At 38.4% G+C, this 27,323-nt stretch overlaps 1 protein-coding gene across 8 annotated transcripts in view; it reads left to right on the top strand.

The window, feature by feature from the left end:
* Window positions 1–27,323, top strand: part of ZNF536 (zinc finger protein 536) — a 344,409-nt gene that overhangs the window by 199,850 nt on the left and 117,236 nt on the right. For all 8 annotated transcript variants that reach the window (XM_071440306.1, XM_071440308.1, XM_071440305.1 and 5 more), the window contains 2 exons: window positions 14,165–14,317; window positions 25,552–27,132. In XM_071440306.1, coding sequence (XP_071296407.1) covers window positions 14,165–14,317; window positions 25,552–27,132 — 1,734 coding nt within the window. The remainder of the gene's footprint in view (window positions 1–14,164; window positions 14,318–25,551; window positions 27,133–27,323) is intronic.

Genomic DNA, 27,323 nt, shown 5'->3' with positions numbered 1-27,323 from the left:
CTTAGTTCCAAAAATTGCATCATCATAGGTGGATCATATCTGCATCTTTTCAAATAGATGGCAGGGTATATTTCTGTGCTGTTTTTCCCTAAAGAAAAATTGAAAGATAAGAGACAGGAGTTTCAAGTAACATCGCAACATTTAGTTGTCAAACTATGAATGGAAATTGCCATCATAGGGACTGTGTGTTTACTCTCCTACTTCAAAAAACCTGTGTGAAAATGTAACCAAGAAGAAAAGATTTTTTTTCTTTTTTTAAATCAAATAATATCTTAGTAGATGAGCAGTGATTCAACATAACTAAAACAAATATTAATTGAAAAGAACCCTAGAACACAGAGAGGAAGTGTGTTGCTGCTTGGTGAACAGCACTCACTAGAGCAGTACTGCAGATGATGGACTCTCCAGCAATTCTTTTCTGGAATCAGTTCCACTGATCTGCACCGCTCCTCAGCGTCCTGTCTGGTATCAGAGCTTTCTGAAGTTGCATCTTTCCATCATTGTTTGTTTTAAATGCACAGTGCTGCTCTCCTGCAGTTTTATCATGAAAAAATGGCAGCAGTAGGGAGATACTGTTTGTTTGTCCATCCTTTATTGTAATATTTCAGCATCTGTCAGCAAGCTCCACTGCCTAGTTAGTCAAGAGAATCTCTTTTTTGAAACAAACAGCTATGACCCTCATGACTGGACACATACCTGTAAAATTTGCAGCCAGAAAGGACCCAGTACCAGTAGAATTGTTAGAATTATTTGAGTTTCATTTGACCAGTTAATGTTGTCATTCACCTTTCCTCAACCCCATGCATGACTTTGCTAGGTTGGCCAGTCCCACTGTAGACAGCTTTCAAATGGAATCTGGTGCAAGCCAGTTTGTCATGTACCAAATTCTGTGTGGGCTTGCCAGGCTGTTGGAGTGGCTCCCACCACTGCCATCCTGAAAAGGCATGGAAACGTGTGTCTGCACAAATGCAGGAGCCTGCATTCCCAGGGCTTAAACCAGGCTGTTCTCTGACATGGTGCTTATTGCAGAGTGTCTCAGTGCAAGCCAATAATCAGCCAAAATTAGAACCTGAGGATTCTCTGACTTGCAGGGGAGGAGTTGTGTCTAAATCTCTGTAGTTATACTGATGCATTTGTTCATACTTTGTCAGATTCAGAGATGCATTTTGGACATATCATTCATAGGCGGTTTTGTCAGAGCGATGGAAGTTGTTGAAAGTTTCCTATCCATACAAATTTATCTGGTCTGGTTGCTGTTTTCATCCTATTTATTGCAGGAAATTTTACTAGTGCTCAGAATAATGAAAATTTGAAGAAAGCCTGCTCTTCTTCCATAAGATGTGTAATAGTCAGGATGCACTTGTGAAACTTCTGTCTCCTAAATGTGATTCATTTCTGTCATCCAGAGGGTCTAACATGAGTTTTGAACAAATATGCCCACTTTGAAAGATCTTATTGCCAAGTCATTTTCTATAAAGGCAATGTTACTTTGTAAGGGTTAGGTTTCCTCTATTCTCCTTCCCAGTAAGGATCTTCTTTCCTGCATATCTGACCTCTCTGAGATAAGATTTCCTTGTGTCAGCATTTAATGTCATCTGAGCATTATCAGCCTCAGAATTTCATGTAGGTGGCTGTTGTCTGATGGTTATAGAATGTGGTCATTGCTCCAGAAGGTGCTGGTCAGAAAGGATGAAAAACATGGGAAAGCCATTCAGAGTGATGGGAGCCAAGCCCTCAGCAGAGCAGAGGCTTAAATGCTGTGATGGGATAGGAAACCATTAAGTACCTGCTTCAGCTTTGGGATGTGTGGGGGAGCAGATTCATCCCCAGAAATCTGAAATAAGGAGGTTTGACCACATCATTACTTTTTCCTTTCTGTCTGCTCCAAGATTCAAGAAGTTATTTGAAACTGTGGTACAGAAGGCTGTGTAAGAGTTGACTCCATTAGCTTTTTTCTTTCTTATTCTTAACTACTTACTGCTAAGAATTTTATTTTACAAAAGTGAGCCTGTAAATTTATATTTAAGATAGTGCTATATGTTTTGGCTGTCTTCAAGAGAGTAAGTGAGCACCAAATGCACTCGACTGATCCCAAGTATTTGTACTCATTTGCTACAGTGTGTTACAAACTCAGTCCTGGGATGGATTTCAGTGCATCGGTATCTGCAGATTTTTGCTGCCAGATGTGTTTCCTGTACCTCACTATACACTTATTGATATGTGGGACCATCAATCTGATGATGATCTGAATATTTCCAGAAGGTTTTACAGCATTTCTGCTTTCCAAGATGGTCGATAGTTTAAGTCTGGCCCTCACAGGCATGGCAGAGGAGCTTGTGAGAACATTTTGGCTGAATTTCTGATGATGTTCATGAGGTAGAGGAGCAGCAGCTGCTGTACTAGTAACAGAAAGAGAGAAAGACTAATTCCAGGGCAAGGCAGCTTTCAAAGGCAAGTGAGCATCATGTGACTGAATGTGTATAATTTAAAAGAAAAAGAAAAAAGCTAGAACTTCAGCACAGCCTGTCTCTCCAGTATATAAGTGAAGCAAATGAATACGGCCTTGAATACACTTTTTAATTTTTCAACACTGTATTTTGCCAACTTTAGTTCACTCTGTTGACTGTTCAGTCAGACCGTTTTTAAATTAAAAAGGAATACATGGTTGAATTATTTATTAAACAAAAGGTGCTTCCGTGCATGCAGACTACCTGGGTTTTGAATTTCTTTTGCTGTTGGAATTTGAAGAAAGTGCATTGCTAATAAGTTAAGAGATAGAACACTATCCTTCTTCTGAAATAAGTCACTCTGTCTCTGAGGCAGACAGTAAGATAACTTGTGTCTGTCCAGCCAGGGAAGAATGCCTGATCTTCATTCAAATTTCTAATTTTGACCTTAGTGTGAAGTTGTTTCTCCAGTTTGCTGGGCTCCATAGAGACAGAATTTGTGGTAGGGAAATGTATTTGCAAATCAAGCCAGTCTGGATTGTCTCCTAATTTTATAGGTGCTTCTGATGGGTTAAAATATGTATTTTCTGATAAATTAATGTGGAGGAGCTGTAAGTAAGCAGCTTGCAAAAACTTTGTACATTGCTGCCATCAGCCTGTATGTTCCTGGAGGTAACCAGTTCACCTTGGGGTGATTTTGTACAGTACCTTGTACAGTGACTTTGCTTTGTTCAGTCCCCATTCCTGCCTCTGTGCTGGTGCTCCAGATTGGTGCACAGCCAGGCTTTCTTTATTGTGGCCTCCAAGTGCCTGATCTTTTCTTGTCCACTTCCCGAGGAGTAAACAATCACCAGCTTTTGGACTAGACTTTCTGAGCTTCAAATTCCTTTGGCTCATGGCAGAAGGGAAAACATTCAGGCTGGGAAAGTAGGAAGGGTCTTCCATCAGTGGTGGAACTGTGGTCTCCATAGCTTGCTGAAAAATGAGAGGGCTGTTTTACCTGGTATTGAGAAAGGCATTAATGTGCTGAATCTGAGGAAACATCTGTCCAAGAGGTTGGTATTTCTCATCACTGGTGTGGGACTTGACAACCATCTAGGATGCTAGTGAGATGCACTGCAAAAGGCTGGTCATGGCTGCAAAGGGGCTTTAGAGAGAGCTGATGAGACCAGCCAGGCTCCGACGAGCTCCCAGTGACCCCGGTGTGTGGGAGGGTGAGCCTGGAGCTTTTCTGTGCAAGGAAGGCAGTGAGCAGTAGCAAGTGGCTGGGCACACCCTGGCTTTGATAGCTACAGATGGAGACCTAAAAGATTGCAGGGCCACAGTCCAACACCAGCACATGTAAAATAAGGCTCAGGATTTAGATAACTCTGTTCCAGCATACTGACGTGCATGGCCACAGTCCAACTCCAACACATGCAAAATTAGTTTCAGGATCATTCCAGCATACTGAAGCCTATGCCTAAACCAGTTATTGCCACAAGCTCAGCTAAATCAGAGGACAGCATTCAAAATATTTTTTCTTTTTTTTTTTTTGACTAGAGTAGTTCAGATGAAAAAAAAAATTATATTTTCATAGTAGAAGAGGAAAACTGGGTTATTGATAGATCAGCTCCATAGGCAGCATTTCAGAATTTTTATAGCCCAAATGCAAAACCAGCACACCCACAAATATCATTTTATGGTATCCATGTACATTAAGGCTATTTCACAAAACATGCATGTGAGTTGACCTAGTAATACATTTTGAGATACATTAGTATAAAAAAATTAATGAGTTTTTTCAGATAATATCATGTTCTCAGTATTCTCACAGTACACTGTTAAAACAATGAGGAAAAAACCTATACCAAAGTGTTAAAGGATCCCTTCTCAAGACTTAATGTAATGAATTTAATCAATATTTTTCCATTACAGCAAAACTCATGTAATTAACATATTTTATTTATAGAAAAAGGGTGCTAGTAAAGTAGATTCAGCAGTTTAGAGTTGCTTGTAAGTATTTATTCAAATACAGCTTTTTTTTTTTTTTTTTTTTTTTTTGTGAAATGGATAAAGAAGTTGGAAATTATCCTCAAGTGGCTTGTACCAAAGGAGTTAAATGGGAGAAAAATTATTTACAAAAGTATTTATATTAGCTAAAAGTGGTCATTTAGTTTGAAAGGAGCAATGGAAAGTTAAAAGTAAGAAAATACAGATACTGGAAAAACCTCTCATATCATAGCCCAAATGTTGTAACACACACCATGACATTATTCACTCTTTAGAGACTCTGTCAGCACCTCTCTAATCAGTAATCTGTAAATGGAATGAGAGTCTTTAATTCTTTCTCAATTTGTTGAGGGAGAAATTAGTAATTTAGCTACCTCTATAGTTCTTTTTACATGCCTGATTCTTTTGTTTTTTTGTTTTTTTTTTTTCCTTGCAGTGTCTACAGAAAGACATTCCTGCAACATTTTAAATAATTCATGCTTTTCTTTAGTAGAATGAATTTTTATAAAATCTGATGACCTGCTACTGGCACTTATGTGCTGATTTTTCCACTCTGTGATAAGATAATAATAATGAAAAAGGGTTTTCTTAAACAATAGCATGCAAGAACTTACCCAGTGATACCTGATCCATGAGAGGTACTTATAATGAAGGCAGGTCTGTGGTTCTCACTTGAAAAAAATATTTGTTTGTTTTTTTGATTTTTTTTAACCCAGAAACTGAGGGTGAAACTTGGCTAGTGTAATTAATAAATATTTCTATTCAAGTACTCAAAAGATTTTAAAAAGTATCAATGGGTTTAGAAGACTACAAGGAGAGGGGTGTTAATTTGTACTTAGAGTCTGAGAGAATGCATTTTTGGGAAGATGAGAAGAACTTATAGAAAAGAGATTCCACAGAGCTCTCTTCCACACAGATTTGTCATTTTTCCTATGGTTTACTGATACCATCTTAGATTCCCTTCATAGTGTAGCCTGTACCAAATGGTCCTGTTTGTCCCACAAGTGTTTTAGGAATGAGACAGAGGTGATGGTGGAGTAGCCCTTACCCCTCTGTCCTTTGTAGGGTTGTAGAGCTCCCAGCATAGAAGAAACAGGGTAAGTATGGAAGAAGGAGAAGGCAACACATTCATTCACAGAAGTCCAGTAAATGGTTATTTTAGTTGATTAGCTAGCAACTTCATTTTCTCCCTCATGAAATTGCCTCCACAGATCCTTACTTCTGGAGCTTAATCAGCAGTAGCAATCCATCCCAGGAGTGGGAGATCAGGAGTACTTAATTAAAGAGGGACTGTAAGGCAACTCTCCCAAATTGGATATCTGATCTAGCCTTGGCATCAGGAGAGCAATGCTAGGTAAAAGTGTTTATCAAGCTCCATGTAGCCTCTCTGCAAATCTCAGAGATGGGAATATGATGCAGACAGCTTGTAGAAGCTGCTATAACCTGAGTAGTATGGGTTTTAAGGCCATCTGGTACCTGAACACCTGCCTACAAATAACACATACAAATCCAAAAGATGGTCCAGTTGGATAGCCTCTGTGCTTAGATTCCCCTCTGGAATTCTGTCCAAAAGCAGTAGACAATCTGTATGAAGTTTGGAAAGACTTTGTTCTCCCTGGTCAGTAATCAAGTGCCCATTTCAAATTTAGGTGACAGGATCAAAGAGAACCCAGGTGAGTCAAGGGTTTGGGTAAGAAAACTGCTGAAAATCACAGGGTACTGTTCACACTAACTTTTGGTAAATATCCAGAATATTCTAAGCTTGTTTTAAGAAAGGGAGGGGAAAACCATGTGAAGTATGTCTTATGAAAGGTTTGGGAGATAATCTTGCTATCAGAAGCATAATTGGACACCAAAGTAAATTTTGAGGATAAATGGCAAAGAGCATACGCAACAAAACAAAGAAAGATCCATGAATATGTATTTGAGCTCAATTTTGCTGGTCCAGAAGGTCCAAAAGCTGCTTTGCTTGTGAAGGCACACATTATGGACAGAGGAGTACACCAGGGTGTACTGGCAGCTCAGGTGCTCTTCTGAAGAAAGCGAGAATTAGCACTAGATAGATAAATGACATTCTGATAAATGGCAAAGTACATTCACTTTTAAGGCCTCTTCTTTTCCTGTGGATTACACGAGTCTAGTGGAATTTCATGACAAGCATTTGACAAACTAGGTGATTTGGGATGGGAAGTGCTTTCAGCTATACAGACAGGTCAAGGAAGTGGGATTTCAAGGTCATGGGTTTGGAGTGGCAGATCTGAAAAATCAGTGAAGGGGTTGGATGGTAGAAGAGTTTTGCATGTTAAGTGCTTTGGAGAGAAGTTTTTGTATTCTGCAATTTTGAAACAAACTGTTAAAAATGGTGTTGGGGCAATAATGTAGTGGGAAACATGGTAGAGATCCATGGCCATTTGCCTCTAGCCAGCTCTCATTGGGTAGCTGGAGGTTCCAGGAGCTAGTAGTAACATCAAAAAAGTGAAGACTAACCAAAAACAAGCAATCCATGACTCTGCTCTGTGTATTTCTGATGTCCATTGAATTTATTGATGGACTGGTCTGACTGAATAAATTGAAACTTTTAACTTTTAATTACACCATTTGTGCAGGTGTGGTTTTTAGAATGGCCTTAAGTCACGGGCACTGGAAGAGGGTGAAGAAGTTTGACATGCCTGTGTGTACTTCTATTTTTTAAAAAAACATCTTCAGCACTCTTTTAAGTTTTATTCCAATTCATTTTTATCAAAACTAATGTTGTAACAATATGGTGGAGTCCTGACTCAAATGTAAGAGTTGAAGTTACACTGAACTCAGTAGGGCTGGAGAGGTGTACAGTAGTGAGATTAAAATTTGAACCTTACTTCTTCTCATTCTGAGCTAAGAATATGTGTGATGGTTTGCAGGATAATGATATTTAACTGTAATCTTCTTGAGGCATGAATGGCATTCCATTGATTTTATACAACTGAACTTGGTACTGCTGATTAATAAAACAATAAATACAGAAAATGAACTATTTTGTGTTTTATTAACAATTTGCATTTCTTATAGTATTTCATTTTCAATAAGTATAAAATCATACCCTCGAATGGTAAGATGTAATTGCTGATCATGTATCTCTTTGTTCCAGACACTTTTATAAAAGTGTATGTATTATGTATGATGTGACCTTCAAATGCCATGAATGCTTTGTGCAATAAACTGTCAATATTTGTGGCTATAAGGTACTAGATGACTTTTACAATAATTGGAACAGCTTTATTAAAAGCTTGGATCACTCAGCTGGTTAAAGAGAAAGACACAGGCCAGTGTTCATCTGGGAGTTTCCTTCTGCCAACTGTTAAATGAAAGATATTGTAAGGTGCTTAAGATGTCTTCTTTCTTAAAATAAAACCCAAAACAAAACAGTTAAAGAGGTCTCACACAGAAACTATTCTCTCAAAAATATTTTTCTTCACCATGCTCAATTTTGGGTCAAAACTCTGAGCACTGTCACCTAATGGCAAGTAAACAACTCTGTGTTTTAAGTGCTAAATCTGAGTTTCTATGTCTTTCGGTCACACGATTCTTCAAAGAAATGAAACAGCTAAAATGATGTACTCAGAAACTGTGTTTGATCTCTGATTATCTTAAAAGGTTTTAAAATTTTAGAAAAAATTGAGAAGTAAGACTGCTAAGAACTGCAGAAAAAAAGCTCTGTAGGGAATTTGATTGGAATGAAAAGAAGAGGATAAGAAAACATTTTGTGATTAACAAAATCTTAATTTTGTTGAAGTGTTTCATCAATCTATCTCTGTGCTGTGTATACAGATTTTGCATGTATCTCACATGCAATGTGAAGAGCATTGCACACAATGAAAAGCATTAAGCTATAACCAGCACTGCATACATGCAGTATTGCCATGAAAGTGTTTTAAACCCATGGGGTGTGAAAACCACCAATCTTCCAGTGTGTGGTGTTCCAGGAGTGGGCTTAAGGTGTGTGTGCATCACCAGTTACTAACCAAATGCTTACAATATTTTGTCTCTCTTCCCATTGAGCTTGAAACAGCACCCAGCTACTCCCCTGCAGGCCAAGGTGCTGGCTGTGGCTGCCATTTGCTCACTGCTACAAGCTGCAATCTTTCCCTGTACAAATGGTTCTGGGCCTACTAGTTCAGCTTCATTTAGACTGTGTTTTGAGTTTAACTCTGCCAGTGACTAATTGCTAACAGAGGCAGGGCAGTTTGTGCATTTTGTTTGTCTGTGTGGTTCAGAGGGCTAAGAGGGAATTCTCATGTCAGACGTGGTATCTTTTTATTTACCAGTAGAACCTTTTTATAATCTTTATTTCTAATAATACAAACAATGTGAATTCTGCTTTCTCACTAGTAGGCCTCCTTTCCAATTCTCTTCTAAAATAGCTCTGTGTTTAAACAAATTCTCTGCCAATCCATAGAAACAGTTTAAGATTCCCTTATATGGTCATTATAAAACCTAAATCCTTGATGAAACAATAGAGACAGCAAGTTGTTCCTGACCTAAGACATTAACAACTCTTTCCGGAGGCCTAAAATATAACTGTAATATTTAGTAATATTAGAAAGCTTCTTTTTAAACCATGAACTTCACTAGCAAAAAAGTGTAGTGACATCCACTAATAGGGTTCTAATTTCAAATTATGAACACAAGGCCAGATTCTGTTCTCATTTACATGGGATGATACTAATTGAAGCTACTTCAGGTAGGCAGAAAAATATTATTAATTATATCCCTAATTATATTCCTATTTTCCACTATTTTCAGTATTATTAAGGCTTTCTCTTAGGAATAGGCAAGAAATGTAAAGCATGTTTTCTAAGAAACTTGGCATATTCTATGTTGCTTCCCAGGCAGGGAATGAGGTGGTTGAGTTCAGGCATACTTGCAAGGAGCTGACAGCAGTGACAGGATTAACACACTAAATATCTTCTAACTCCTTTCTTGACATTGGATTTCCTGCCACAAGATGGGCTAATCTGGGTGGTTTATGGGTCATCAAAAAATAGCTGTGGTCACTACCACTTCTCCTTGCACCAAGTTTCATTAACAGGCAGATTTGAAGAACTACAAATATTCTGAATTTCAGAAATATATGAAAACCTGGGATTATGTGCAGCTTTAAAGGCTTCTGGCCACATTTTCAAAGGGTTCTTTAATAGTGTTGAAAATTGTGCAAGACCAAACACATACTTGTAAGACTGATTACCTATTTTGTGAGTTGATTACCTTTCCATGTGATTGCCTGTTTTTGGCTAATTTGGCAAACCTTATGTCGACAAATTCCAACTGACTTCACTATGATTTAGCCTTCATGAGGGCTTCAATTTAGCTCTTTTGAACATGAAAGCACCTCTTTGTGAATCCCTGCACCTTCACATACACACAGCAAATAAGTACTCTGGTGAAATTTGTGGCACATATAAGTAGATGTTCCTTTCAGAATTTGATTGCTATCATGACTGAAGTCAGTGCTGATGCCTAACCAAGTGAAAACAGTTTTCTTTTTATAAAAGCAATCCACCCGTTTCTAATCATGTTTATGGGCTCATTCCAGACAGGTGGACCAGTCATACGGAGTATATATGGAAATGTCAAAGAATTTGTTTCCTTTTGCTCTTCATATGACTGCCTAGATAGATCCTGCTTTGAGCACAGAGACTCACTGTCCATCTAAGTTTGTCTTCTCTTTTCTGGCAACGTCCACTGAAGCTGGCATTTCTCCTCTGTGGCATCTGTATCTGTGTGCTGAGGGCACTGCTGGCCGTGGCCATGGCTCAGCTCTGGCTGGACCATTTCTGATAACCAGCAGTAAGATATTGACTGGAAAAAAAGGATTCACTGGTGTCTTTCTCACTTTCTTTTAACCTTCTACTGTAGAAGTGTTCCTGGCTCCAGGACTGTTTGTTGGGATTATCTGTCTCTGTGGAAACTTTCTGCCTGTGGCAGTGGTGTGGAACCAGCCTGATCTCCCTGCTAGATGAGGAGTGGTGGCTTTTAGGCCTTTCTCTCCTGAGAACTGGGCATCTGTCTGAAGAAGGGCAATCCCTCAAATACTGATCTTATGGACTGGTTAATTTTTATGTCAGTCTGCATGCCAAATCAATTTACTCACATTTTGGCCAAATTGGCTCTTTGATTATGCAGCTAATCTCCACCTTCTGATATAGATGTTGAAGTGACCTTTCTTTCCTGGCATTTACCCCATGAGAACATGGGCACAGCATGGTGTGCGAGAGATGTCCCTGCCATACCTCCCCAGAAGCTGCTTTGTGGCTGAATTCCTGTGTCCTGTGTCAGGAGTGCTCTCTGCCTGCCCAGCAGGTACAGCACATTGAGCAGCTGGGGACTCTCAGCTGTTCCTTGTCCTTAGACCGGCCCAAAAACCAGTTTCATATTTAGAACTGAATGTTGCTTTTCACATTTCTGTCCAGGACTTTTGATGCCAACAGACACTTATAAAGTGAAAGGAAAGCTCAGCAGGAGTAAGTTCAGAGGCAAGGCTGGGAAGTCTCACATCCAGCATGTACATCTATATCATACTTTAGTCTCTTATTTCCTGCACTTTAATCAGGAAAGCTTGGGATGGGCAGGAAGATATTCAGGATGCTGACCTGCCTATAATGGAAATGGATAGTAAAAAAAGCAGTGTAATCCCACGTGCATCAAGTGCACATCATATAGACCACATAAATCAGGGAACCACAATGGCTGGAAGATAAGTAACTGTTCTCTTTCCTTCCTGATCTTTTATCCTTAGAATTGAGAAGCCCCCAAAACCATAGCTAAAATACTGAGTAAATCATAAATTAATTTGTGGAGGCCAATCCTAGTTCTGCAGATCTGTAAAACTACTTTTTGCTATATATTTTCACAATTTAACAGAGCTGAGACTTTCTGCTTGTGAAGACGCTTTCAAAAACACAAGAAGGGGGACATCAGAAGTGTAGAATACATGATTATTGGTAAAACTGAGGATTTTTCATTCCCTCCATATTCTGATGTTGGCATAGTCTGTATTGTTCAGTTTGCTTCTTAACTTTTTTCTTGTCAGCCTCTTCTTTTTTTCATCCTTAGTTTCCACAGATCACTTCTGACAGACTCGATATAAGAAAACCTCAGTAGCAGAGTCAGTGCGACTTAACCACATTTTAAAGTTAAGCACATTTTAAACTTAAGTGCTTTGACAAAGAGGTACAATGTGGCAAAATGGGGCCCTGGTAAGAAGCTGGGTTAGCATTTGATGGGGAGAGTCGGCAGCCTTGAACATATCTTTTCATTGTTGGGAATAAAAGGGCTTGGATGTAAAGCTGCTCATTCAGGTAGCGATGGCCTCCAGTGCTTCGGTGGGCTTTGTAGGCAGAGGAATTCAAAAGAAAACCCCTCAGCCCAGCTTTAAAGTCTTAGGAATGCTTTCACTGTGGGAAGAAAAATTCTTCAAGGTAAGGCCCCTGTTGGAGTAAAGCCTTTGGAGCTATCTACTGTATGTCTACTTAAATCTAAAAGAGAACTCTTCAGACCACCCACATCTTTCTTTGCTTCATTGTTGTTTTCAGTTTGCTTTTTCAGAGGGATTAGTGCTAGAGTAAACTCCATCGTCTTGCTCCCTTGAAAAAATTCAATTTTGTGCAAAGTGAAAATTAGACTCTTAAATCTGCAAAGAGAGCTGTTCATCTTACAAATTTATTCTTTTTTATTGGGCCACACATATTCTAGATAGAAAGATAAAAGGCAAATGGATAACAGGCCATCATTTAGAGTGACATGTAGCAAAACATAGCTAGTAGACTTATTCTGTAAATTCCTCCTGAGTGGCTTGTTAACTTTATCTATATATTTATCTATAATGCTCATATACTATTTATTGAAAATCAAAATAAAATCCTGCAATTTATCATCATGCATTCTGTGTTTTGCACTTCAGAAAAATCTTTTTGCACTCAGGAATTCTTTTTTTTTTTTCCCTAGAAGCTTAAGCCATAATTATATACAAGTTTTGAAGAGTAAAACAAGAGAAAATCTAAACTCTTTAGGGATATTGGAATTATAGGCTAGTACCTATGTATGTTTTCCTAGACTCACAAAGACAAAATAGACTCCTATAGCATGCAACTTTATGTACTTGAGGATAATTCAAAATGACATTTACTGACTTTCTAACTTAAATATTATGCTTTAACTCTGCAGTCTGAGAACAGTCAGAAAATGTTAAACAGGAATGGGATGTGAAAACTATCAGATTTACATTTTGAAAAGTAGTAATAGCTTGATTACATACAGGACTGAGATAAGCACATATATATATATGTATTTAATAGTTCTATCATCTCCTTCTTTCAGCTTTAACCAAAATAGTTTAGAGGAACCATTTCATAATACATACTGAAATGCCTGTTAGTGTTACCTTTTCCAGAAACATGGTATTTGGGTCTCTGCTACTGTGAGAATAAATTTTACTAGAGCCAAATATTTAAGTCTTTCTTATGTCCCATTACTTCCTTTTAAAAGGCAATGCTGTGTAAACTGCACTATGTTTCCTGACAGCTTTAGTTACATATCAAATGGGTAAAGACAGAACATTTTTAGTCAGTGGTTTATGGTTGAAATAATCAAGACTCTGCATGCAGGTTTTAACTCTGTGCTCCCCACCTGGATCTAACCCAGATAGCTCAGCTCTGCACAGGGTGTGATGCTGTGTCCATGTGTCCTGCTCCTGACGTGCCAGGAGTGTCAATCTGGGTCACAGCCTCAACATTTGCCATGGTTTTGGTGACATCATGCACTGGTGCTTATAGTGGTACTGAATTGATGCTTACAGTGATATTACATGACCCTCTATGTACAAGATGATGGATGAGCCTTGTGTGATTTGAATAATGACTTTTTTTTAATGCCCTACTTTTTTTTTTTTTTGCAATTTTTATGTCAGTCTTTTGTAAGTTATTTTATTCCTTGCCTGCTTGGATAAAAGCAGTTCATTCAAGATGGCTGAAATGACTGTTTCTTTATATCAGGAGAGAGAAGAGGTGTCCTGGAGTCTCACCCATTGTGTTATGATGCAAAGAATAAGTGTAGCTGTGAACTCTGAAGGAGAAAACGCAGGAGCTGCGGCTGAGAGGGAGCTGGAATTCCCCCTCATCTGACCAGTTTTGTCATTGTTCTTCACATTATATTAGGCCACTCTCTGGGTTGCCTGTTGTAATTCCACTGCTGAGATGTTGCAGAGGAAGTTGGTTAGCTTTGCATGTGGACCTTGTCAGTGCTGTGGGACCCCCTATTGCTGCAATTTTCTTGTTTTAAGATGTTTTATTATACTGGTGCAAACTTTTTCCCTCTAAAAGCCTACAGGTTTTCACAATACTTGTAAATTAAATAGATTCAACAAAACAACAATCTCAAACTTTTGGAGAAAAAATTAATAGGAACTAAGCAAAAGAAGAAATCAAACCAGCTGCTGACACAGCTGTTTCTTTTCTTGTATAATTCAGTATATAAAGGTACCATATGCTGCTTAAAATCATGATGGGAAAGATGAAATAATTTAAGACAATAACAAGAAAATACATGAATTGTCAGCATTCTGTCAGATTTAAAGAATGAAATAGACAGGTGTAGTATTGACATGTTTAACTTTGTGTTGTGTTAGCAGTTTTAGTGAGAACAACTTCTGACATGTGCTGAAGTGATGTGAGAACATTTCTGTGTTGCAGACATTGGAGAAGAAGCTGGGAGATCTGTAGGAGTCCAGCAGCCAGCTTTACTGAGAGACAGGAGCCTTGGTTCTGCCATGAAAGACTGCCCATATTGTGGAAAGACTTTCAGAACATCCCACCACTTAAAGGTCCACTTGAGAATACACACAGGTGAGAGGAACACGCGAGCACCGTCGGCACGGCCTCGTGTGCGTGGGGGTTAACACAGATTGTGCCTAGGAGCCTGAATTCCCACTGAAGATTTGGACTTATTAGTTGGAGAAAGTCTTTTGAGAAAGATGTATGACAGTCTTAAATAAAAGCACAAGGAATGTGTTGTTGGATAAAGACCACTTTAATAGAATCATCTTTTCCCAGTTGAGGTTATTTCTGTCTCCTTCCCTGCTTCATCACTGTTTCCTTCAATTACCCTTGTCCTTCAATAGGCATAAGCCTATTGGTTTCAGACTTAGTTATACTAACTGCTTCAAAGGCCTTCCTTAGCATCTGCTTAGGGATTCTGTATGTTTTGCTCAGTTACTATTTTTGTTCCATTTAGCATGCTCATTTTTAACCTCTCACTGTTCATATGAATGCATCAGCTTCACAGATCTGCTTTTTTTCTCCCCACTAGAACTCACATGAATTAGTACTTGTAAGTGATAAAACTTATTGTGCTTTGCACCATGGTAAAATTTCCCATATTTTATTTCAGTAACAATCCCAGAATTTTACCCTACAGAGATTTGCTACTGGGCTGGATAGTCACTTTGTTTTGGTATTTCTCTCACTGGGAGGACTGCTCTCAATACTAGTTATTTCTAGCCACTCCATTCAAATTTTAATATTTCATTTGCTTGAAAGTACATATGTGCATGGTAAGGTCCATGTAGAGACACAGTATGTGTTTAAGAAGACTTTATCCATAATTAAATTCTGACATAAAATGTTGTAATCCTCAGGTCCTGTTGACATCATTTGAAATTCTGTATATGGTCAATAGGATCCTGTTTTCTTCCCAGTGTTAATTGTCATGGTAGGCCTTAGGAGAGTATTCAAAACTTGAGATTTGGGATACTTCTTTTTGGAAACAGACATAATAGGCCCCATAATTTTAATTTTCTTTTTCAACTATTTTAATTGAATTTCAGAATTTTACTGCTACTTTCCTAATAGGAAGGTAAAATAATTGCATGAAGAAATACATTCCAGTTATACCTCCTGCTTGAAAATCTTCACTTTTAATTTTTATTTCACTGAAGTACCAGATAAGCAATGTTTCCCTCCCTTCCCAAAATCAGCAGTGATGTTTCTCCTACGTGTGTGCATAACACTTAATGTTGGGTTTGTGAATGTGAGGCCTGATTTAGAAAAATAGAAAATTTTATTTAAAATTATTTAAAGGAAAAAAATACCATTTTTGAAAAGGGAAAATTTTTTCACTGTATTTATGTTCTTTTTTGCATTGTGAAGTAGGGGTGTACCACACTGAAATTTAAAATTTGGCTCTCTAATGTAGTTTTGTCTGATTGGATTGCAAACTATTTAGGGCAGGAATATTCTTCTCTGTGTGTTGAGCTTGTGGGGGTGGGGGGGGGGAGAAGAAACCCAGTGAAAACCCTATTTGTGTGGTTTCCAATGTAGTAAAAGTAAAGAAATTGTATTTATTTTATTGGAAAATAATCTTGTAACTCTGAAGTTTAAAGAGTTTAACATTTTTAGTATTTAAGAGGCAAAAAAAAAAAATTCTTCAAAGTGATATGAGGTTACCCATCTCTTCATTTTGTTTTATTCTATAGTGAGCACTTTGTTCTTATGTTAAACATGGCAGTGATTATTCACTTGGTATTTGTGCCTTAGAACTAATGGAAAGTAAATTAATTACAATGGAAATATTCCATTAAAATTGCATATTAATACTGACTAAAGAAAATTAAAACATGAAAAAAATAAACTGTATAATACAAAAAAATTTTTTTAAAGAAACTATGGAAACAACATTTACAATGTATTTAAAAATCATTATAATTTTAAAATAGGTAAAGATCAATTTCCATTAGGTTAAGAACAAAGTATTTGTAAATAATGACAAGAGTATGTTTAAGTGAAGCAATGTTTTACATATTTAAAATAATCCTAATAAATAATATAAAAATGTAAATTGGCAAATTACTAGAGTTATTAAATAAAAATTAAGTTGCTTTGCAGTAAGTGGAAATGATGCAATAGATATCAGTTATTAAACAAATATTGGTTAGCTCATACTTCTCAGGGACAGTTTCCTGCCTTTATGTCACACTCTGTCTTTATTATATGCCTGGATCATATAACTGACTGATAAAGAACACTTTACTGTATTTCTCCACTACATTAACTCAATTACTGTTCTTGTTCTCACAGCACCTGTTTGTTAGAGATGAGCTCAAGCAGCTCAGCAGAAGTCGGGTTCCTTCGAACATCTGTGTGTTTGGAGGCACACGACTGCCTTGGTTTGGTGCTCATGCCAAGAGCAGACCCAAAGCCTGATCCAGCCAGGAGGTGCTTCTGTGGCAATTGGCCCAAAAAAGCTGCAGAAGCAGCTTAATCTTGCACAAGAGGAGGAAGCTGTGCTCTGTTTTTGAAGAATTAGCCAGTGGCTTGGGTTGCTTCTTTTTTTCTGTTGGATATTTCGGTTGCAACCTTACACCAAACTGAGCCCTGGTTTCTGTGTAGTTTGCTATCACATAATAAGCCTGTGAAGGTAAAAAAAAAAAAAACAACAAATCAAAGTTTTATTTAGCACACTCAGTTTTACACAACTGTAGAGGATTTTTCTTATCTAGCTCAGTGATGTTCAGGTAGGAAGAGCTTTAAGGGGAAGATAGTAAGATGTGATTTCTGATTGTTTCCATGTGGTAAGAGGAAAAGGGCATAATTATGTGAATACATTTTCTCCTCTTTCTTGCTCTTAAAACAGTTGATGTGTGAGACAATTCCCTGGGAGAGCCCTGAATGGAGAGAGGAAGGATTTTGAGGCCAAAATACTTGCGAGCCTTGGGTCTGAGAGAGGACAGGCAGAGCTCTTCATGCCCTCTTAAATGAGTTCTTGATGCTGAGCAGTGGCCAGAGATGGGCTGTGCTGCCCTCCCAGCTCACACAAACCCTCTGGGAGGAGAGGCAGGGACAGGGACAGAGTGTGGCTGTGCACAGCAGTGCCTGGCAGGCAGGTGGGGGGACTGCACACTTTGGGAGGCAGCCTCCTTGATATAAAACACATAACAGCTTCTCATACAGCTGAGAAGGTTACAACACAAAAACCTCAGAGATGCTGAGTTCTTGTGAAAAAGAAAACTATCTGAGTATCTCAGACCTATAACGTGCCATATGCAGGTGCTTCTAGAGTTGTCATTTTGCCCCACTGTAGGCAGCAGCTTAAGGTTCCTTCATTCAAGGAGCTGAGCATCTCCTTTATGCTCCTGAGCACTTTCAACCCCCCTGAAACACAGTAAGTGCTGTGGGGTTTGCATTTCCTGCCTTGACCTTTGGACTGTGCAGGAACAGTTAAGTGTAAGACAGTAAATTCCTTATGTCCTGCCTTTGACAGGGGACACATTATGTAGGAGCTGGTTTCAGATTGGCTCTAGCACCTCTTTGCACCTTGCATTAGCCCTCAGGAGCCACTGCAGACATAGACCAGTTTGAGTTTGTGCTGTCATTAGATGCTCAGGTATATTCCCAGTATGACAGACAAAATTAAATCCCTTGAGTAAAGAAATAAGGATAATGTGCATGAGCAAAAGAAAGATGGTTTGGATTGTGCTAAACAGAAGGAACCTAAGAAAGAGATGAATAGGAAGAAAAAACTTGGCAGGGCTGCATCCATTGACTGAGAGTCTGTTACGATATGTGTGACACATATCTAGCATATATTAGATGTATTATATGCATTTACAGTGTTACTGCATTTTCCCTTGGAAATGTGACTAGCCAATTTTAAACCATGCTTAGATGAACTGATGAAATACAGTAAAAATGGTGCTGTTTTAAATGAATTCAATTCACATTTCCTTCCTAAAAAAAGACTGCCTGTTGCCATTCTCTGAAGGCGCTTGTAGTGGGATGAGCAATATGAATAATTAAGGAAAATGGGTATATGTGCTCCAAGAGGAGACAATTTTGGTATTGAACATCCTTTATTCTTACATTTCTAAGATGAACTAAAAGGACTTTTCATTTCTCTAGATTCCTCCAGATTTCCCATCCTTAACATTGTACAGCATGCCTTTTCTCCTGTCTTAATGACGTCCCAAACTTTTGTTGAAAATAATTGATTGAATTTAAATTTCCTTAAAAGTTTAAGAGGTAATGTTACAGTATAAATTTCCTACCAAACACTAAGTAGGGAAATATCCATTAGTGAAATTAACTACAGTTTCTAGGTAGCTAACAATGTGCAGTATACAGTAGGGCATGGCTAATGAACACTGCAGTGGGTGATATTTCATTATACAAATTAATGCTCACATTTTAATGGGAAAGTCACATAATGAATCTCAGCTTCAGTGACAGCAATTAGAGACACAGATTGTCCCCTTCTGGACAAGGCACTGTTTAGCAATAAGCAGCTGTGTAAAAAGTCTTCAGGTTTACAACGTATATATATGCTTTGGGGGAATTGTGTACAGTTTATATTAATGTACTGAATCTTCCCTGCAAAGTAACAGCCATATTTATCTCTCTGCATTTTAACTAAGTAAAGACATGTAAAAAGACTAAATAAATATTGCAGATGAGATATAAATAAAGGAAAATATTCAATTATAAAAGTTTATTAAAATTAAAATATTTTATAGTGATGACAAGTGGACAAATGAAAAATATTTAATAAATGAGAAAAATCATCAAAATTCTGTCCTTTTACAGGTAGCTTCATCTTATAAAATAGAGAAAAATGACTAGTAAAGGAAAGTAGTAAAGTGAAGAAGTTAACTAGTATTTCTGACAAACAGATTAATTGTGTGGTGAAACATGTGCAGGATCCAAAAATAATCCTACAGAACCTTTGATATTCCATTTGGTTTAAAAAGTGTGAAGTGAATGATTAGAATGATAAAAGAAATTACTGTGTAAGAATAGGCATAATAATGAACTAATTAAACCATACAGCAATTCATTTCTAAAATATCTACTGCACAATGGATAAAATAGGTTATCAATAACTGTTTCAATGGTAAAATAAAAAATGCTGGAAAATGTTTTCAATATTTTCATTAAGCAGTATTCTCTGGAATTGTAAGATGTTTGATTTTGTTTGCTTTGCATGAAAGCAAACTGTAGCCTGTCAAGAAATGTGTGGGGTTGAATTGCAACTCCCATTGTCCCCCAGTGACTGTCACAGCCCCACTGCAGATGGGGCTCCAAGTGTTTGGGGTTCTTACCCTGGTGCAAAGCTGTCACTGTACTGAGCAGCAGCACCACGAGCAGCAGAAGGGCACAATCCACAGACAAATCATAAAATCTTATTTAAAAGGGAGAGGGGAGCATTCAGTGGGGAAAGGGAGTGTGGGGTGCAGGGCAGATTGTTAAGAAGCTGTATGTTAAAGATGAAAAAATGAATAAAGAAGCTCACAGCAATAAGTTTAAATAAATAGAATTAAAGAAATTTGATAAGGGAAACTAAAAGCAATAGTAAAAACATGTATGTGTCTATGGGGGTTCTGGAAAATGGAGTAAAATTCTGTGGATCTGGCAGGCCAAACAATTGCTATCTTGCTAATACTGGAAAAGAATGGATAAGAAATTATTAACCATAGTATAGAAGACTAAATATTCTTCTGCTCTGTTTTCAGAAAGAAGCATGATGGTTTTCATGAGCATTTTCCAATGACACAGTTATGCTCCCATTAAGTAATGAGGCTGTTATGCTGTATCCCACTGCATTTTAATATTTTTTAGAATGAATTAGACTGGATAAATTTAGATAAAATCTTTAAAACCCTGACTGAAGAGCTCCCCAAATCATTTAATTTTGTTGGAAAAAATGCCCAAAAACTGCCTTGGAACACATAGCAAGATCCATAGCACTTGTAGTGATAAAACAGCTTGAGCTATTCTTGTATTTCTCAAAAAAAGAATATGAAAACCTTGAAATTAGGACCACCCTGACAAAAGTTTGGGGTAAAATTACAGACCGAACTGGTTAACTGTAGCTCACTCTGTGGTGCCACAGTTAACTAATTGAAAATTGGTAGCATATTTATTTCAATTTTATTTAATGAAAGTTTTATCAAGTCTCATCTCATAAAAGTAGCCTGTTCTATGTGAAAATCCCCCCAGCAAAAACCCAATACCAACAAAAAGCAGCCACAAAAAAAATAAATCCCCCCCAAATCAATATACAGAGATGAAATGGCACATAAACTCTCAGTTCCACAGCAGCACTTTCAGCTCCATCTATTTGGTATTTCATCATTATTTGGAAGACTATATAAAAATCACTGTTGATAAAATTTACCAATGGCACAAAAATGGTAAGATGCTAAAAATCATGGGGAGGCACTGATTAGTCACTTAGTCAAGTGGGCTCTTTTCAACAATATGAATTTTAAATCAGCAACATGTAAAGGAAAAAATACTAGAGGCGGTGATGAACTGGGCCTGGGCCTGTGGTAGAGAAGCATCAGAATATGAGCTGTTAGTTGATTGCTAAATCTATGGATGTAAACACAGTCTTGGACTGTATAAAATTGCTATCAAGTTGAAATTTCATCAAAGCTTTAGTGGGTACCCATAATTTAAAAGGACACTGAAAAATTGGGAAGGATGTTCCACTCAAGGATGAGAGAAGGTGAAGAAGTGATTGTTTTGCTGCCTGCAAATACCTTCCTCAGGAAATAGACTTTTTATTTTAAAAAATCTGTTCAATCTAACAGGGAAAAATGTAGCAATGTTCAGTAGTAGGAAGCAAACACGGGACAAATTCAAGCTAGAAATAAGGCACACATTTTGAGCAGTAAAAATACTTAATCAGTTAAACAGTTTACCTAGGGACATGTTGGAGTCTTATTCACTGCCATTGTTGAAACATAATTTGTTTAAACTAAAGCAAGTTAGTTTTGTTTCAAAATGTATTTACACTCTGATGCTGGAATTGTCGTGTGAAGATCTTTGGCTTGTGTTGTAGAACAGATAAGTCTAGATGATCATAATTGTCCCTTCTGGCTTTAAAATCTGTAAATCTAGTTATAATCTGGCTGTGGTCTCCTTGCACAGCCCATGGCAGATGGTTCCCCTGACCAGTAGGGTCAGACTGTGCTCTGAGCAGGACTGGGGATCTCCTGCAGAGGTCATGCAGCTGGGTGGTTTATAAACCTGCTATACAAATAGACCTGCTTCCACTGGGCAACATGTCTGTTTCCACTTATCTACCAAGATTTTGTGCAGATTTTACAAGCAGCATTGAATTTTTATTGTTTTACTTTATCCTGATATAAAAGAGTTCCTCTGAGATATCTTGTGTCTTGTAAACCAGAACAGTAGGTAGATCAGAACTGTGATTATGCTGCCCAGATAAGGTACTCCCTTAATTTTTTTATTTATTTTGTTAGCTGGACATGCTGGAAATATTCTCTCACCCTCCTCCATTGTGAAAAAGTTTGCAGACATGCAAACAGGGCCAGAGAATTAGCAAATTCAGGGTGGCCATTGCCTTTTTGAACAATGAAAAACGACTCTTGGATATGAAATGCAGAAGATTATTTTGAAAAAGTCATGTTCCCTCGCTCCTACATGGCAACATTAATTTATGTGAACTGATATTAAGTGTTAAATAACTCATCCAGACACTGCTCTTGGCAATAATAGCAGGGTAGTCATTACACTAGGATGAATTCTCTGAAACCTTTCCTCAAAGTATGAGACACAAACAGGTTGTCTCCTAAAAAGAATCATAGCATACCTCCCTTGTCCCCTGCAGTGTTCTTTGGACATGTACTACTGCATTTGCTGATAGAATCCTGAAAATTTGTGGTCCTTTGGGTTTTCCATTGGAACTGGCTTGGTTTGAGGTTAGACTGGGATTTTTCCCACAGCAGCTTATAACTCTGTTTTGTCATTTGTACAGGGTCTTACACAGGGTGTAGCTGGTTATTAATTTGAATGGATGAAGTAGCATCTAAATAACTGCACAATTACTGAATTTAGGAAATACTGACAGACTAAATTAAAAAGATTCAAAGATGATTGACTCCATCCTACTCCCTTCTCCCAGTGCCTGCCCTTGAAATAGCAGCATTTAAGACTGCTTTGAAATAAACTAACCAGTGCCAGTGCTTGGATCTGGCAGAGAACAGTGAGGTTTTGAACAGCTCCCTTTGAACAATGCTGTTTGGCCAGTCCTGTATTGCAAAGGTGGCACAGTGTGTTGCTACATGTTGAGTTCCATTTCAGACCTTCAGCTTTAGATCTCATTTCTAGCCATGTGAGGGGTGGGAGCACCACAGAGACAGCACACCAAGGCTGGGAGAGATTTGAACTTTTTATCACACTGTCTCAGTCAGTGTCCTCTTTCAGTCCAGTGCTCATGGCACTGATGGTGAGCTGTGTGCAGATCTCCTCTGCTGAAAGGAAGTTTGCTCTGTGGAGAGGTCTTAGAGCAGAAAATGGAATGACTTCAAGGCTTAGCAATTCAGAATAAGAGTATGTTGTGCCCAGGGCTTTAGACTGAAGGTACTTTTAGAAGTACAAAACAGAACTAGCATTTTCTCCAGTTCCCATTCTTTAATTTGTACCCATTCTTACATATGCATACTGCTTTAAGCAGTTTCTTCATGTTTTTAGCAACATCAGTACAGACTATATTACAAATTTCTCCTTCTCCCTGCATTAGTTCTCCAGCAGTTGATGTAGTGTCTGCAATGCTGGGATACATTTTCTGATGGTGCCACTTGATGTTCAATGCAAACACACTGAACTATCGTTAGAATAAAAGGAAGTGCTCAATATAATTGTGTTAAAGATTTCCGTAAAGGCATAGGGGATGCTGAGGAAGAGCTTTTCAATTAAGAGGAGTGAAAATTCAAAAGTGAGAACATTTAACCCTGTAGAGTCTGGGACTTGCTTTTCACCAGTCTCATTATGTCTTAGGCAACACATGAAGTACTTAAGTTGTGTCAGAAGTCACCAGTGCCTGCTGACAGTAACTGGTGGGACAAACATCAGAACTGAAAGCAGCTCCAAAAATACTACAGTGATGCTGTAAACCCAGCATTCTGACTGGCAGCACAGCTGTCAGAGTTTGCACCCTTCCAAACAGCCCTGCAGAAATGCAAACAAATAGCCAGTGTCCTGTGTCCTCTTGTCCCTCTCTCAAAGGCCTGTGATGGGTGTGTGCAAGCTCAGGTGCCCACCTGGGACCAGGGAAGCCCAGACAGGTGTGTTCTGTCTCAGGCTTGTGGCTCAGTAGGAACTGTTTGTTTCTGTACAACTCCCACAAACACTGCTCCTTGTCAGTGGAGCACCAGAGCTTAATTGGGTGATTGGGAAAGACTCAGAAATTCCATTGAAATGTTTAAATCTGATTTCTTCTGTTAAGCTGTGTGGACCAAGGCCTAAAGCACAAACCATGCTAATTACTACCTCTCCCTCTGCTGAGCACCTCTTGTTTGAGGTTCTGTGCTTTTCTCCTCTAAAAAGGTCGATTGATGTGGATTATACCAAACTCTCATGTCTCACCTTTTAGCTTTAGGATTACATGATGAATTTAGAATTTCCAGTGCTGGTAAGGTGCTTCAGCCCTGGCTGGACTGAAGCAGGGATGCAGCCCCTGTTCCTGCCAGTGAGCTCTCGCACAGCCCTCTGTGGCCATGGCAGTGTTCTGGGCTCGCCTCTCATCAGTAAATTCCTGCCATCACTGAGAGGAGCAGCTTCCCAAGTATTTACCAGCCCTTCAATTGAGCCTCTAGCTTAAATAACAGTAGTTTGAAAGCTTTTCAATTTTGTTTTTAGCAGATTTTGAGGTTATTTGAAAGCAGATAACTTTCCAGCTGGTTTGGTGAACTACATAATATTATACAGCATTTTTACTGTTGAGGAAGTTTTCAAAACAAATTTTTCCATTATACCATTTGGAGAGGCTTGCCTTTGTCTTTTGTATCACTTAGGAAAGCTACCTAGAAAAAACACTTTCTTGTTCTTGCAGAGCTCCTTCATAGAAACAATTGCCAGTATTGACAGCTTGCAGGTGTTTCAGATTTCTGTCACTTTTAGAGAGGATTTCCATACTTTTTCTTTTATAAGAATTCTGCATTGCTAACAATGCTCTGCAAAAAATTTAGAGATACCTTTGCTTAAATGTAGATTCTTTTCAGATATGTCTTTAGGACTATATGTGAATATATTTTATATGTGTAAAATCTTCTGCCTCTTTGAAAGTATAGGAAGAACAATAAAAGTTTAGTATGGGCTTCAAATATTTACTTAATTCATGGAATTCATCTTATATGTTTTAAAACTCTATTCAAGCCAAACCTAGAAAAGTGCTTATGGTAGGTAAATTATGCATTTTACTACTTGAGCCTTAGAAATGTCATTAGGACAAAATTAAAGGACTGCAAAAACCAGTAGATAATGCTAATTTCAAATACAGAAACTAAATATACTTTGTACTTTTTATTACTCAATTTCTTTTTACAGACTACTTTTTATTTTAACTATATGTTCTTATATGCTGCAATCATTATGTAGTGTAATGATATTAATATTTTATAGAATCTGTATTTATAGTTCTTTATTTAGAAACAATGCAGTAGGTCTGCAGATCTTTGAATCCTTCTGGAATGGTGCCCTCCAAATAATGATAAATTACTTGTGCAGTATGCCATTTGCTAATTATATCCATGATTTACTGCAGAGCAAGACTTAAATCATTCATTTCAGTCTTGCGTAACAGTGCCATAAAATTTTTAGGTTTAAAAATGGTTTCCATGTGTATAATTTAAACAAATTTTAGAGCAACTGTATACACAAAATATTGCAACCATCCATTTGTTACATTCTTTGTCTCCCTTTTTTTTTAAACTTGTACTTTTAATGATTACTGTGGTTGAAATTGTTATGCTTCATTTTCATAATCATAGCTTTTAATTCTACAACAGTTTTCTACATGTTAGATTAAGAAAAGGATGGCTAATTGTGTGTAGATACCATGTCATTCCTGAATAGCCCCACATTCTAGAAACCCATTTTAGAAATAGTCAGTTTAAGAATTAGTCTTCGATTAAAGGTGTTTCCTTTTAAGAAATGAATTATTAGTACCAAGATCATCTTGTTTGTAAGCAGCTAATGCTGATTTTTTAATTTCTCCACTCATCCATAGCCCAAAGCACAGTTAACTCTCTTTATATTTTCCTCTTTGTCCGCACCTGTAGGTGAGAAGCCTTACAAGTGTCCACATTGTGACTATGCCGGTACTCAGTCTGCATCCCTCAAATACCACCTGGAGCGGCACCATCGGGAGCGGCAGAACGGAGCAGGGCCCCTCTCTGGGCAGAGTGCAAGCCAGGAGCACAAGGAGGAGACACCCAGTAAAAGCTCTGTGTTCATCAGGCCAGACATCCTGAGAGGAGCCTTCAAGGGACTTCCTGGTATCGACTTCCGAAGTGGCATGGTCTCACAGCAGTGGACGTCAGGAATGCTGTCTTCTGGAGATCAGCAAGGACAAGCAGTTGGCATGTCATCTGAAGGGTCTTCAGAAAATATGAAGGGTTCAGACATATCTTCCAAAGGAACACACTTCTCTGAACTTGGCCGTGCTTACCAGAACATGGTCGGGAATGGTGTGAACTTCCAAGGGTCTTTGCAAGCTTTCATGGACAGCTTTGTCCTAAGTTCTTTGAAGAAAGAAAAAGAAATGAAGGATAAAGCTCTCTCAGATCCACTTTCAGCAAAAGCTCTGGGCTCAGACGGTGGTGAGGAGAAGATAAATAGCAAGTCCTCACAGCGGAAAACAGAAAAGTCGCAGTACGAACCTCTGGACTTGTCGGTAAGGCCCGATGCAGCCTCCCTGCCAGGTTCCTCTGTCACTGTGCAGGACAACATTGCCTGGCATGGCTGCTTATTTTGTTCCTTTACAACTTCATCCATGGAGCTAATGGCTCTGCACCTCCAAGCCAATCACCTGGGCAAGGCTAAACGTAAAGACAACATCATAGGCAACAGCAAAGAGCAGTCTAGAGAGGTCTCAGCCTCAGTGAACAAAGTGAGCTTGCTCCCCTCCTCTGTGCAGTCCAGCAAGGAGGCAGGAGTTTCAAACATGCTGAGCCAGCTGGACACAGCTTCTGAGAAAATGACCCAAGGACAAAATAAAGAGACCCTGGGAGAGCAAAAGAGCGCTGCCTGGCCCAGCCACATGGAATCCACTTTTTGTAATTTTACAACAGACTTCTATAAGCAGTTCGGTGTTTATCCTGGTGTTATTGGCACGGGAACACAAAATTCTTGCACCAGTAATGAATCCGAAATAAAAACACAATCCGAAGATGACCCAAATATTCTGCTCTCTGACTCTGTAAATAAAAGTGCTATTGATGACCTTTCTGACATAGCTTCATCTGAAGATATGGAATCTTCCAAGGAAGAAAACATTGAAGATGAGGACATTGACACAGAACCAGATATTATGAATAAGCAGTTGTCTGCCCTAAATAAAGAAAGCAGTGAAGGAGGCGACAATATACAAAGTGCAGTCACCTCACAACCCACACAAGGGCTCGTATCACCACTGCCACAAGCTTCAGAAAAGCAGTGGCACAGTCAGAATCTTCTCTCCTCACACGAAACTGCACAAGAAGTGATGAAACCCGAACAAGTTCAGGGTCCGCAGGTCCTGGAGAAGCAGATGAACATGTTGTCAGTCCTAAGAGCTTACAGCTCTGATGGCTTAGCAGCCTTTAATGGACTTGCAAGTAGCACAGCAACTAGTGGATGTATCAAGAGACCTGACTTGTGTGGTAAGTTTTAGACCTTCTTTTAGACCATTTCAGAAAACACTTGTGCAGAATCATGAAGCTGCTCTTTAAATATACTTAGTCATGTTTGTTAGTAATACATTTTTTTAAATGTTAAACCCCGTGGGCCAAATTCTTGTCCTATATGTGGTCTACTCCATTGAAATCAGCAGTGCTGCATGCATACTTAAACA

Source organism: Agelaius tricolor, unplaced genomic scaffold (assembly GCF_023055355.1).
Source record: "Agelaius tricolor isolate 1412-34295 unplaced genomic scaffold, bAgeTri1.0.p SCAF_15, whole genome shotgun sequence".
NCBI classification, from domain to species: domain Eukaryota; kingdom Metazoa; phylum Chordata; class Aves; order Passeriformes; family Icteridae; genus Agelaius; species Agelaius tricolor.
This window is presented reverse-complemented; position numbering and strand designations above follow the sequence as displayed.